General features: G+C 54.1%; 6 protein-coding genes across 6 annotated transcripts; 3 read left to right on the forward strand and 3 right to left on the reverse strand.

The window, feature by feature from the left end:
* Window positions 1-40: 40 nt before the first annotated feature.
* On the reverse strand, window positions 41-508 carry BKA78DRAFT_292718 (uncharacterized protein; the record flags this gene model as incomplete). Its single annotated transcript, XM_066886091.1, has 1 exon — window positions 41-508. The coding sequence occupies one exon, from the start codon at window positions 506-508 to the stop codon at window positions 41-43; it is 468 nt and encodes a 155-aa protein (XP_066748002.1).
* Window positions 509-784: 276 nt separating this feature from the next.
* BKA78DRAFT_80924 (pectin lyase fold/virulence factor) lies at window positions 785-2,400 on the forward strand. Its single transcript, XM_066893786.1, has 3 exons — window positions 785-1,516; window positions 1,572-1,879; window positions 1,933-2,400. The coding sequence occupies exons 1-3, from the start codon at window positions 1,061-1,063 to the stop codon at window positions 2,159-2,161; spliced, it is 993 nt and encodes a 330-aa protein (XP_066748003.1). The 5' UTR covers window positions 785-1,060; the 3' UTR covers window positions 2,162-2,400.
* A 556-nt stretch (window positions 2,401-2,956) lies between these two features.
* BKA78DRAFT_278392 (l-allo-threonine aldolase) lies at window positions 2,957-4,120 on the forward strand (the record flags this gene model as incomplete). The annotated part of the gene is made up of 1 exon (XM_066885590.1): window positions 2,957-4,120. The coding sequence occupies one exon, from the start codon at window positions 2,957-2,959 to the stop codon at window positions 4,118-4,120; it is 1,164 nt and encodes a 387-aa protein (XP_066748004.1).
* Window positions 4,121-5,389: 1,269 nt separating this feature from the next.
* On the forward strand, window positions 5,390-5,734 carry BKA78DRAFT_350057 (uncharacterized protein; the record flags this gene model as incomplete). Its single annotated transcript, XM_066890914.1, has 1 exon — window positions 5,390-5,734. One exon carries the CDS (start codon window positions 5,390-5,392, stop codon window positions 5,732-5,734), a length of 345 nt encoding a protein of 114 aa, XP_066748005.1.
* Window positions 5,735-7,095: 1,361 nt separating this feature from the next.
* BKA78DRAFT_350058 (uncharacterized protein) lies at window positions 7,096-7,997 on the reverse strand (the record flags this gene model as incomplete). The annotated part of the gene is made up of 2 exons (XM_066890915.1): window positions 7,096-7,760; window positions 7,841-7,997. The coding sequence occupies 2 exons, from the start codon at window positions 7,995-7,997 to the stop codon at window positions 7,096-7,098; spliced, it is 822 nt and encodes a 273-aa protein (XP_066748006.1).
* A 940-nt stretch (window positions 7,998-8,937) lies between these two features.
* Window positions 8,938-10,317, reverse strand: BKA78DRAFT_350059 (uncharacterized protein; the record flags this gene model as incomplete). The annotated part of the gene is made up of 1 exon (XM_066890916.1): window positions 8,938-10,317. One exon carries the CDS (start codon window positions 10,315-10,317, stop codon window positions 8,938-8,940), a length of 1,380 nt encoding a protein of 459 aa, XP_066748007.1.
* Between the last annotated feature and the right edge of the window lie 2,984 nt (window positions 10,318-13,301).

The raw sequence follows: 13,301 nt of genomic DNA on the forward strand, positions 1-13,301 counted from the left end.
TTTTTTTCCACAGCAGCAGTTTCAGGACCGTCGCCCAATTTTAGATGAATGGAGTCGTCTTCAGTCGTCGATCTTGGCGCTCCGCTGTCATTTGAGGAAGTGCCATCTCATCTTCGGCTGCAGTCCCGGAAAGAGCCCGGAAATAGTCGTGGATGGAAGATTTCACACGTCGGTGGCCTGCGACGCGTGTTCGGCCCGTGGTAACGACACAAACGGTGGCGTCTGTACGACTCGACTTACCGTCTGATCGGTTCCCAGATCTGGTGCTGCCTCCTGTCATGAGTCGTTCTGGTGTCGGTCGGAGAGTGCCTGAGTGGAAGTTGCCTGAAAATACCATAGTCCGGGTTTCTTGAAGTGTATGCGAGTCACGGAAAAGGCTTGGGATGAGCTTGAACGGATGGTGGTGAAGCTTGGCCTGAGCCCCTGGGAGGCCGAGAGAGGCAAAGAAGAACAAAACTTTGAAGCAGAAGCAAACATGCCCAGCAAAAGGGAGCGCAAAGGGGCGCATTGCTTGGCGTTTCAATTGGCGTAGCGAGCGGGACCGCCAAGCCTCCTCTTACTGCATATCGACGTGGTCCGTGGGAGCCAAGACATTGCTCTGTCTGCGTCGAGTCTGGATGGTGGAAATGGATCAATCAACTTCGCGGAATCGATCCACATTTTCCCGATGTATACAGACCCCACCGTCCTGCTTCGTTCGGACGCCTGCTTCGTCTGCTGTCCGTAGCCGCGCTTTTGCCAGTCTGCGAAACGTCAGCCCTGTTTCATGGCTTCCAGACCACATGCCCCCCATCGTCTCCTGCAGCCCAGTTGGCAGCTGCCACATTCGCTTGGGTCATGCCGAGCGATTCAGTCGCTCCCGGAGATGAAGGGCCAGGAACGGGTGTTGCTCTGGTGGAGAAATCGTCTCCGTCGTTGTCCAACTAGGAGTAGTAGGTCGTGGTAGACGAATACCTCCATATAAATGTATTCCATCGTCTGCCTTGAAACTTCATTCACCATCCAGTCCTTCTTTCTCTCATTCCCTCTTTCCAACAGTTGAGCAGAGCTCACTATCACCATGAAGACCGCAGCTCTTGCAACCTTTGCCCTCTCTCTCTTCAGCCAGCTGGCCCTGGCTGCGCCCACCAAGACCAACAACGAGAAGTCCAACGTCCTCGCCAAGCGTGCCGCCATCACTGATGGCCCGTCTGTCGGTTTCGCCACCTTGAACGGCGGCACCACTGGTGGCAAGGGCGGTACCACCACCACTGTCTCCGACTTGGCCAGCTTCACCAAGGCCGCCACTGCCGACGATGCCCAGGTCATTGTTGTCAGCGGAACCATCAAGGGCGGTGCCCAGGTCAAGGTCACCTCCAACAAGACCATTGTTGGAAAGGACTCCAAGGCCATCCTGAACAACGTTGCCCTCTACGTCAAGGGCCAGAAGAACGTCATCATCCGTAACCTTACGATCAAGGAGGTTCTTGCCGAGAACGGTGACGCCATTGGTATCCAGGACTCGTCCAACGTCTGGGTGCGTAGAAGCTTTGGTGGAGAGGTGACCCCTGAAAATGACTAACCGGCGGCAGGTCGACCACTGCGATCTTTCTTCCAACAGGGACCACGACAAGGACTACTACGACGGTCTCCTTGACGTTACCCACGCCTGCGACTACGTGACCATCTCCAACACTTACCTCCACGACCACTGGAAGGCGTCTCTTGTCGGTCACTCTGACTCCAACGGCGACGAGGACAAGGGCCACTTGACCGTCACCTACGCCAACAACTACTGGAAGAACATCAACTCGCGTATGCCCTCGTACCGCTTCGGAACTGGCCACATCATCAACAGCTACTTTGAGGACTGCAACGACGGAATCAACACCCGTGACGGGTAAGCAGGAGAACTTTCTTGGCAAAACTTACAGATTGCTGATTCCATGATAGTGCCCAGCTCCTCGTCGAGTCCAACGTCTTCTCTGGCCTGAAGAAGCCCATCTACTCCACTGACAGCGGATACGCCACCGTTAACGACAACGACTACGGCAGCGGCGAGAACCAGGCTGAGGAGGGCAGCATGAGCAAGTCTGACCTTGGCTACGACTACACCCTTCTGGGCTCCGGCAAGGTCAAGTCTGCCGTTGTCGGTACCGCCGGTGCCACCCTCTCTTTCTAAGCGACGGGATTGCCTGACGAAGGACGAATGACGGTTGCAGAGTGATGTTGGTTTTCTTGGGAATTTTGTAAATGTCTGTCTGCATCAAGCATAGCATGGCAATGTGCATCCATTCTCTTGATCGATTTCTTGCAATCGAATTTCAATTTTTCCACGTGCTTGTGCACAACCGTATTGTTGAAATGAGTTGAGACCGGAGCTCTGGCCGAGACTGCGAGAGATGGAGTGACTGCTTTTACGTACGGGTAACTTGCTTCTCCGCGCATCGGCTTCTTTTCCCTGACTTTTCGTGGCAAGCGTAGGGTAATAGAATCGGAAGTACGGCTCGGTTCTCGGTTTGGAGAGTATCCTGAGTCGGTCGATGGCAAGATCAAACCGAGCTGCAAGAGGGCTCGGTACGGGAAGCAAGTATAGTTCCTCTGCTATGCTGATTCGTAAAGGTTGGTTGGACAGCTGATGATAAGACTGGGAGAGAGGTTAACTTTGGCGCGTAGGAGGAAGAAGCTGAGTGGCCCGTGCAAAATCTCCGCTGTCGGTCAAAGCTCCATGATCCCTGCCACTTGTCGATAGCGCATCTCCTACGCCCTTTACGCGACCAGAGCGGAAAAAGACGGCCTATATTTCGCCCTACAGTCATACTTTCCTTTCTACGCTCCTCTACTATATTCTCGCCCCATGAAACCGCCCCAATCCCTCGCCTTCATTAAGAATTCCCTCCCATCCCTCTCAAAGTCACCACGACTCTCCTCCCAATTCCTCAGAGCCACCAATCGCTTCACTACCCAAACACGAACAATGACAGGCAACACTCCTTTCCACAGCTTCTACCCTGGACCGTCAGCGAAAAAGCTGGAGGACACCGCGTCGCATTTGACTAATGGCCATGCCAATGGAACTGTCGACCACTGGGCAACACCTGGCTCTGCGGCCTTCGACTTTCGCTCCGACACCATTACGACCCCCACTGCTGCAATGCTCACAGCCATCACCGCGACCACACTCCTCGACGACGTCTACCAAGAGGACCCAACAACCAATGCTCTACAAGAATGGATTGCCAATATGACCGGCAAGGAGGAAGGCCTTCTCGTCATGAGTGGTACCATGGGAAACCAAGTTGCGATCCGCGCGCACCTGGCCGGACCACCTCACGCGGTTTTGTGCGACCACCGTGGGCACATTTTGACGGCCGAAGCTGGTGGCGTCGCCAGTCTCTGTGGCGCCCAGGTGACTGGTGTCGTGCCAGCCAACGGACACCATTTGACATTGGAAGATGTCAAGGCGCATGCCGTCCTGAGCGACGACATCCACGCATGTCCGACCAAATTGATCAGCTTGGAGAACACACTGGGCGGTACAATCATGCCACTGGAGGAGGTCAGAAGAATCAGCACTTGGGCGCACGAGCATGGCATCATCATGCACCTGGACGGCGCCAGGCTCTGGGAAGCGGTTGCCGCTGGAGCTGGATCCATCAAGGACTTTTGCGATTGCTTTGACACTGTGCAGCTGTGCTTCAGCAAAGGACTGGGTGCTCCCATTGGAAGTATTATTATCGGCTCAAAGACTTTCGTCAAGCGCTCAAGATGGATCCGCAAGTCGATTGGCGGTGGTATTCGCATGGCTGGTATTCTTTCCGCCGCGGCAAGGACAGCTGTCGAAGAGACTTTCCTGGGAGGCAGACTTCAAGAGACACATCAAAAAGCAAAGAGGATCGCCGCTTCATGGGAGAGGCTGGGCGGCAAACTATCCGCTCCTACAGAGACTAACATGGTCTGGTTGGACCTCAAGGCAGCCGGCGTCGACCCGGCTGAATACATAAAGCTCGCGAAAGCAAATGGCATCCAAACGTGGGGCCCAAGGACTGTCATCCATTACCAGATCTGTGAAGAGGCTTTACAAAAGCTCGAACAAACCATGGAAGAGGCCCTCGCCAAGGCCAAGAATGGAACCAAGTAACTGGGAGGAGTGTACGATTCAATGCTTCTTTTCTTTTGTCTCTTTCTTTCTTATGTCCAAGTCATTATGATGAGCGTTCATTCAAGATGGACAAAAAAGGCAAGATTGATTGGTCTGGGTGTGCAATAGACGCTGGAAACAGAGCCTCAATTAAAGTCACTTCGAGTCCCATGTTGTCTACCTTGTATGGTCGATTCTGTCACCCTTGTTTCCCATCCTTTTCTTGGGAGTCTCAATGACTCCTACAACCGATCACATCTTTCATCAATTGCACAATACGCTTCTGAGTACTTGGTATACATATCATCGCGTTCCATTGTCTTCAATCCGCCTCAAGACAGCTGATATTACTCGAACCCAATAAGAGCTTGGCAGACCGACCTGCAAGCCATGCAGCCTTGCGCCGTGGCACGCGTTCGCACCTCGCCTGAAGTTGGACCCGGGGCGATTCTTTCCCAAAAGAGGCAAGTGGATCCACAAATCAGACGTTAAGGATCCAAACGACGGGAAGGGCGCCGACTACCGAGAATCGATCCCGCAGCGCCGCAGGTACGTACTCAACACCCATCGTCTATAATCTTGCTGACGCACCATCAGCTGAGATGCCCCAGGCCTACATCATCAAAGTGCAGACGGCGCGTAGCAGCATGCAACTTGCACCGCCTTATTGATTACGCGACGGACGCGGCCGTGCGTCCATTCGTGGCAGGAGTGAGGCAGTGCTTACCACTTCTTTACGGCTCACGAGAAGATCAAGTTCCCACAACGAGTTCGCAAGCAACAGAGAGCATGTGGCAGAGCGGTGGCTGTTTGGCCCGCCAGCAGAGGCGTCCGTTACGCGTCGCAGGGCAGTCTTCCAATCACCGCGTCGCTCGGTCAGATGGGAAGAGCCGAGCCCTTCACTCATGCGTCATTGGGCCTCTTCTTGTACCGACAACGCGTAAACCGCGTGGGAACGTTGGAGTGCCGCAGTCACCGATCAGCCTAGTTTTGCGTAGGCGCTTCATTTCCTTTGTCTGGGCGGACTTTCCTTGTGCGCAGCAGCAGGTTTGAGTGTAGTGAGATGGGCGTTGAAAAGGGCATGGCCGAGTCCCGTTTGCGGCGAAAAGTATCACTCATCTTTGTCTACCATCATCCATTGACATTGCCGTCTCCGCGACTATTTTACATTCCTCCTCCTCCCTTGCGTTGCCCAAACCACCAATTACCTGCCTCTACTACCCGGTAACCACGCGAGTTCAACTCCCATCCATTCCATCCACAGCAAACATGACCGCATTCCTCGCCTCCCAATTCGTCGGCCTGCCTGTTTGCATCACCGACTTCTCCGTCTTCGAGCGTCGCCCGCGGAGCTCCAATCAACATGGCGGAGCTCCATCAGATGACAAGAAGTCAATGTCCTCGTCTGCTCAACCTTTATCATCATTCGTCGACGAGAAGCAGCCCAGGCAACATACAGCAGCAAAGGACCCGGTCGAATTCCGCGGTCTGCTCGCCCTCCCCACGCCGGAAAAGGAGCTCATCGAGCCCTGGAACATCTACTTCCAGTTCCCAATCAGGCTTGAGCGCAAGCAAACATATCAGTCGAATGGCTGTTTGGACGAGCAGGACTGAGTAAGAGGTTGGCCTGAATCTCTGGGACACCTTTTCTGCGAATATATCGCCGCACCACGACGCCCACCACCAAGCCATTCATTCTAGCCCTGCATTGGAGCAAAGCCGATCCGCTACCACATTGGTCCGTCCGATCGCTGTCAACTGCTTCAGCACGGCCACGCCGAGCCGTGATTCGCAGACACACGACACCTACCACACTGAACGACATTTGCACGCCACCCCCCAGCTCCAACCTACAGAACAAGTGGTACAGCCAAAATGGCAGCGCCGTCTACACGCACCGCTGCTGTTCCTCACACTCTCTCAAACAAACCGCGACGACCTCATTCACGATTACCACGCGCCCACGAGTTCTCTTCTTCTGTTTCTTCTTCTTCCTCTCCAGCCGCTACGCTTTTCGCCCTGAGCCCGGCGCTGCGCTTTGAGCTTCTTTGGCAGGGCGTCCGCGCCGTGTGGGCGATATTGGCGTCTGCGAAGGGCCGCGGCGTCGAAGCCGCTGCTTAGAGGATCTTTGGGGTGTTGGTTGCTTTGTTTGGTCTTCATGTTTGATTGGGGAACGGATCAGAAGAGCAAGAGTCGTCGAATTTCTCGCATCATTCGAAAGTCATGGGAAAGAAGCGCAAGAGAAAGGAGTGCGTTGTTGTTTCTTTCAGGGCCATGAGATCTCCATCGCCATGATATACACGCGGAATAGCCTGACGAAATCAAAAGCCACGCGATCTCGCAATCACTATCTCCACTGCCACCTTGCTCGCTGCGGCAGCCGGCAAACTTGTTTCCTCGACCGCAAAAATCCACAAATAACTAGCACGTGAGAACACATTGAAGCAAATGTTCTGGAATTTGTTGAGGGGCTTCTATTTACGTGACAAGTCGAATGGAAATGCAAAATTCTCATTCGCAAGGATCTCTGCTTGCTAGTACGTCTGTGTGGGTAAATAATCGCAACTGATCGCAGACCTCTCTGCTTCTCCCGCTGCTATTCTTCCTGTGCCCATATGTGTCTCTTCTTCTGTAACGACGTACGGTCTTACCGTGCCGAGTCAAATGGGTGAACATTGCTTCGATTACACGTCGATGGGGATGGCTGCCATTAAACACTTTGCGCCTACGCTTTGGTTGATTCCAGCCAAAAAGAAAGGAAGAAGACTTGGAAGCAGAGGGACCTCCGCAGCTCACATACATAGTCGTATCCACTTTATCCAGCCAGAAGACTCGTCCAGGTACCTCTTTTAGGATCCAAGAGGTTGCGTCTTGTGAGAGCAGGAAAGGGGTCAGATTCACAAGTAATATACCTATTTCTACAACTCAATGGGGTATCAGGGGAAATTCGCTACAATACAATGCCTTGATAATACTCAAATCTTCGTGTACCAAGTTCCATGAGGCATCGGAGTGCCTTTGGGCACAGTGGCAACCCTCAGCGCCTGTCTCTTTCCACGACATCTGCGAGAGAAGTCGGCCGCCCTCTTCCGCATCTCTTCCCATTCTGCCGATGCGGCTTCCTCAGCCTCCTCTGCCATGCTTTTCATCCGCGGTAAATGCAGGACCTCGGGAAATGGGGGCGGAAAGGGCTTCCAGTCGTCGCCATTTTCGTAGTCGTATTCGTCTTCTTCTTCTTCTTCGTCGTCGTCATCTTCGTCCTCAGTCGCGGAGTGAGTGAGCTGCTCGCCCCCGTCACTTTCAGTGCCAGATTCTTCCCTCTCGTGGTGAGACGGCAGCCATAGCCGACGTGGGACCTCAACGAGCTTGGCTTTTCCTGATGCGACAATCTTGACGACTTTGGCCTTTCCAGACTTGAAACTGCAAGCTTCCGATGATTCCTCTGGATATGTTGGTTCATCGGTGCTTCCTGCGCACGCCTGCTCAGGGAGGGAGTACGAGCCATCCAGAGGGCTTGTGGCCGGGAGGGGTGTTCCCAAAAAGTCGGCATTGTTCTCGCTCTCCAACGCAATGTCTTCCCATTCGGACTCGTCTTCTGACACCTCCAAGTTCTCAAAGGACTCAGTAGAGCTCTGCAAGTCTGTGATGATAGCGACAAGAGGTGTCTTGCATTAGCCGTCATGCTTCGAACGAACCTTTGGCAACTGGCTTTGCACTTACTATCGAGATCCTCGGGGTCCTGTTCCCCCGAACGCAACCCTAGCTCAGTCAGATCAGGACTGAGGCCATCGGTCGCGTTTTGGTCGGGGTCAGGCTCTGGCTGAGCATGTCGCTCCAAGCTTCTGTGCCGTCCGATGTCATCGCCTTGGGTTTCCATAGCGCGGGTTGGAATAGTCGAGACACTTGCAACAAATAGAGGAAGATGAAGTTGTTTACTCGCAAGAAGTGGAGCGGAAACCAAGGTGAATTTAAATCGGAAATTTAGAATTGGGGACAAAGTTGTGAACCATGGTAACAGCGATGACGAGATGATGTACACTCAACAATCCACACTCCATGCGCCCGCCGGTGCGCTAAGATACTCACATCTTGGAAGGGAGCATGGCTCAAACGGAAGTCCGATTTTCATTTTTGGTTTCTGAAAGTCGATAACGGGAAAAGTTGGTCTTGTAAGAAAGAGCTTTCGAAGCTTTCGGTTTGAGTTTTTTGGAAAGGCCTATCCATGGAAAGATGATCCAGAGAAGGGGTTTTGGGAAGAAGGGCAACTTGTGGACTCCGGCAGTGACGAAAGCAAAGGAGGTATTACTGGGATTCATCGCTCCAAGGAGGAAAGATGGCGTTGCTTAGGAGGAACACTTGTCGATGGCAATTGTACAAACAAGTTTGGCGTTAAGTGATTCATAATTTCCAGGCTACGTTGATCGATTTAGGTGCGCGTCTACGCCAGGCAGCTGGGCATTCACAAGGACCATTTTCGGTGCGCGCCGCTTTTCGACAAGAGCAGGCTCGCAGGTAGGCTACATGCACGGATGTCTGTCGGAACTATGTGAAAGTGATATCTTTCTATTGGAAACTTTTCTATGGGTAAGGGGAAGTACAGTCTAGACGTAGTCCACTTGGGTGTGACCGTTGTCAATGCATTCGTGGGTGCAATGGAAGATGATATCGAGGTTTTTTGTCTTGTTCCTGTTGCGGTCCGCGCTCGCGACAGCCAGGGACGCGTTGTTGTCGCCAAGAACTGGATCTTTTGGTCCCCAATTCGCACCCGTGGTTGAAAAAGCCAACTGTTCTTGCATCTTACATGACTAAAGCAACAATCAATCATGGCCCAATTGTCTCCCCGCCATCTTCTCCGCCGCAGCCCAAGCCTCTTCCTCGGTAAGGATATATGGTTCTGACGTGAACACCTCCGGCTTGGGGCGAAGCTCATCGTTGTGCAGGGACTCATCAGTAGTACCCCAGTCCTCCGAGCTGTCGTCCATTCCTTCAGGACTCGGTGACGGCGGGCGGCCATATGCCGCAGACAGAACTGTCATGATTACCATCCAGGGTTCTTCTGCCACGCCCGAATCCAGACTCTTACGGTCCTTTGCCCAGTTGCCGGCGATCTGGCGTGCCACCTGCAGCGCGTCCCCCTCAAGGCGAGACATCAAATATTCGTATCGATCAGCCCTGGTAGGGAAGCTGGCACCGTCCATCGCGAATTTGAGCAGAACTTGAGTGTCAAAAACGTGGAAGGTGGACGGGTTACCGGAGAACATGGCAGGGTCGGGGAAGGCGAAAAGTTGCTGGAATTCGGTAAGAGACTCGCCGCTCGCATCTTCTTGAAGGATGTCGTGGCAAGCGGACTCTATGTCTGAAGCGCCGCTGGGGGCTGTTTCCGTCTGTGGTGATACGTCTCCGCAGTGCATTTCTTTACCAACCGTGTCGTCTTCGATGGTGTCCTTCCCTAACGTGCCTCTCCCTACTGTGCCTTCATCCTGAGTCACAGCCTTGCGCAATGGGCTCGGGTGCATCGGCAAGTGGAAAGTGAATTTTCCCGTGGGAAAGCTGTCGCTCTGAGGCTTATCTTGTGACTGAGGTGTCTGACTCCGAGGTGTGCCAAAGGCCTTCTGGGTAGAGTTGATGCAGGGAGACTCGGGGTTGGTGAATCGGAACGGCTCAGGAGAGATTACGTCGAACGAAGGTCGTATATGATGCTCAGACCCAGGAGCTGGCTCATCTTGTGTAGGTAGTGCTGAAGGCTGTGACGGGGCCTCATGATGGTGCGATTGCGTCGACAAGTGCTCCTTACGCGGCCGCACGAGAGAGTCCAAAGGTGCGAGCAAGGGCAAGTCAGAAGCGTCGGAGCCAATGGGTGCTGTGGTGGAGACACGCGATTCTTGCTGCGCCTGCGGCAGCGGTTGCGCTGAGATGCCCGATGCACTGTCTTTCGCCTTGAGGTCAGCGAGCTCCTTCTTCGTGTGCCTCAAGGTCATTTCGAGCAGCCTGTTCCTCTGTAGCAAACTCTCAATGCCGTTCAACAGCAACAGTGGCCCGTTATTCACTTCCAGGACTGAGCGCAACGTGTCTGGGCTCTCAACAGCCACGTCCCCAACCCAGATGCCGCGGCGGCGCTGACTTCCCCTTCCTTCATCCAGTGTGCGTATATACTGGTGATCTTGCTGGTAACCTCCAGCATCTGGTGGGGTGGCCATGGTCGTGACCGAACGTTTTGGGGGAGCGAGAGGTATGGGAGCAGAAGAGATGACGAGCGATGAAGGTGTGAGGTTGACGGAAGCGGGACGGAAAACTGCAGTCGTAGACTTGCAAGGTCGTGAGGTTGCAAGCTGCTGTCGTAGATGTTCAAGGCAGCAAGTCGAGAGGCGAAATGTAGACCAGCGTGCCGGCGCAACACGCAGTTTTTCCGACCTGGCAGCAGGAGGAAGGCGGGAAGACCGAACCAGAGCAGGAGTAGCAGCAGCACTATACAAACAAAGCAAACCATGAACAGAAAGCAGCCTCAGGTTGTGGACATTTTGAAAAGCATTTTCTTCCATCTTCAATCTCAACTGCAGCAAGAGAACGAGCCCCACGGAAAGATTTTGCCAGCTCCATGCTCCTTTCTCTTGATATTTTGAGAGAGAATTGAGAGAAAAGGGACTTCAAGTTATAAGAGATTGCGTTTACGGCTGCCTGGCGCGACCTTTGCCGAGCGCCAGTTCTTTGCGCCCACCTACCTCTACGCCCGACTGAGGCATTGTGCCTTTTAAATACCTACCAGGGCCAGCACTCTGCTTGCTGTTTGTTTGCCCTCTGCTCTATCAGCCCCAAACAGGCAGCTCGACGAAAGCCAAGGTGACCTGCTTGCAGGATGAGCAATACTAGTTGGCCTGCGCATACACAGCTGTTGCCCAATTGCAGAAAGATCGCAATGACTCGTCCGCCAGGCTGCGGGGAGAAAACGGACACTCCTTGACGAAAAAGGGTGGTACCAATGTCGCTGGCAGGCAGCATCCCATCGGGCATGTGAATGGAAAGGAATCGAAAATTTACTTGCAAGCGATTTGAACGAAACAGATCAAAAGCCGCATGAGCCCTTGGCCAGAGTCCGATTCAAGACATTGCGACGCAGCGGGAAAAGAAAATGTGCGTCACAACAACAACTCCGTTTTGCCAGAGGACGTGCGGCCGTCAATGCCGCCAATTGTCTCAGACGAAGCAGACAGCAGATTCAGTCACCTACCACGTGGGGGCTTTGGCCAGCCGTGGCAAGGCTAGTCAAGCCAGAGGAAGAAGAACAGCCAGCCACCATGTCTTGTCTCGGTGGACGTCGACGAGTTTGCGCGTAAACATTGTTCCAACCTCCCAACTTACCCTACCTACCTTCCACCGGCGGAGGATCAGACTGCAGCCACGTCACTGCACATTCTTCCGAATGACGGACGCCGTTCAGGGCCGTGGCTTGCAAGCGCGCCGCCGAGCTTGATGCGGGCGCGGCGAAAGTCGGGTTAATGGCCTGGCTGCCTCGGAGATACGTTGGAGATGCAACATGCAGCCGACCTTGGTGTTGAGTTTAAAGAGTGGGATACTCGCAGACCGGCGGCTACGAGAAGACGCAGACAGTGCGGCGGACGACAACGCGCCTCTTGTTTCCGTGCTCATTCGAGAAACCGCGATAATGGCTCGGCTTTAGATTGAGACGTGGGATAGTGATGCGCTTCTTGTGCGTTCAAAACCCCCCATGACAGTGTACAACGCACACAGCAGACGGCGGGAAATGGCAGAGCATGGCATGGCATGGCATGGCGAAGTGTGCTTGCTTGGGACGGACCACTGTGGAGATCGCGCAGCTGCACTTGCCACGCGCTGCAGTGCAGAGAGGCTGGTGGACGGAGATGAAGGGCGGCTAGACGCAACAAGGTACATTACATACCTAGGATACGAGATACCTGTCGGGCGTCTCTTGAAGGACCATCAGCGCCCAGGCTGGATGGCTCATGACGTAGTTGTATAGCCGTTGATAGGAGTAGAATAGGAAGGAGTTGATCCCCCAACCTCTCGCTGTCGCAGTGGTTGGTGAGTCTAGAACTCGTGCGAGATACAGCATCGCTGGCCTCAGATCTGAGCCGTGGAGATGGCGCAACGAGATAACAGTGGTGGTGGCGAGCAGGCAGACAGGCAGGCTGGGATGCTGGTGTTACCTGTGCCGTGACGTGTGGGTACATGTTCACCACAGCCTAGGCAAAGGATTTCCTACTGCATGTAGACAGCGGAGCGGGTCCACGGATGACCCGCATCCACCCCACGCGCTGGGATGGCGGATAACCGGAGCGCGCGTCTTTTCGTTGCTGGACGCGTCTTGGGAAGCGCAAAAGTATATTATTTCGGGATGCTTGGCGAAAGGCGTCGCTTGCGAGGCCGGCTGCATGATGGTGAAAGGTACAAGCAGTTTCAATTTCATGAGCGTCCTCGGCTAAGCCTGACAGGGCCAATGGAAGCTGCGATCCCACATTGCACAGCGCATGCCCTGCTGCAACGAGCCGTGTTATACAGCTGCTGGTAGGCATTGGTGTCAGCGGTTACGTGGATATCGAAGACATTCACCACACCACGGACCTAGGTACGCAAGGCTCCGGTCGCCCGTTGGCCTTCCTCGGCCATGTCGTCAAAGGTGGGCTGTGGCGTCAATGACAACAGTTTCCGGGCCCTGAAGAAGTCTCGTACGACAGGCCATGGGCTGCAGTGGATGCTCATCTCAGCGCGTTGCAGGGCGATGGCAGCGCCGCATCTGGGTTATCGATTGGCCCCCAGTTGCCGACTTGGCGCCGATGAGGATGCAGGATACACGATGACAAGGCTTGACGGCCAGGTGTGCGGCTCGTTGTTCCAAGCGGCGGGTTTGGACAAGCAAAGTCAGTTGAAAGGTAAAGCTGGGCGGTGAAGGAGGCTGCGATTCAGGAACAAAGGTAGAGAATCGAAGCTTGTTGGAACCCTCCCGTACCCGGACAAACGTGAAACGTAGCTCGCCAAGTTGCGGCGCGACGTATCCAGCTACGCGGGCAAGCGCTGCAAGCGGCACGAGGCGGGGTAGAAAAAGCCTCCTCCCTTGCGTTGTTACCTAAGAAAACATTTAGTGAGGGAAATTTTGCAAAGAGGAACAGTTTCCAACACCCAGCTGCAGCGTCTTACTCCTACCTCT

Source organism: Phyllosticta capitalensis, assembly GCF_038381095.1.
Source record: "Phyllosticta capitalensis strain CBS 128856 chromosome Unknown BKA78scaffold_2, whole genome shotgun sequence".
Lineage (NCBI taxonomy): Eukaryota > Fungi > Ascomycota > Dothideomycetes > Botryosphaeriales > Phyllostictaceae > Phyllosticta > Phyllosticta capitalensis.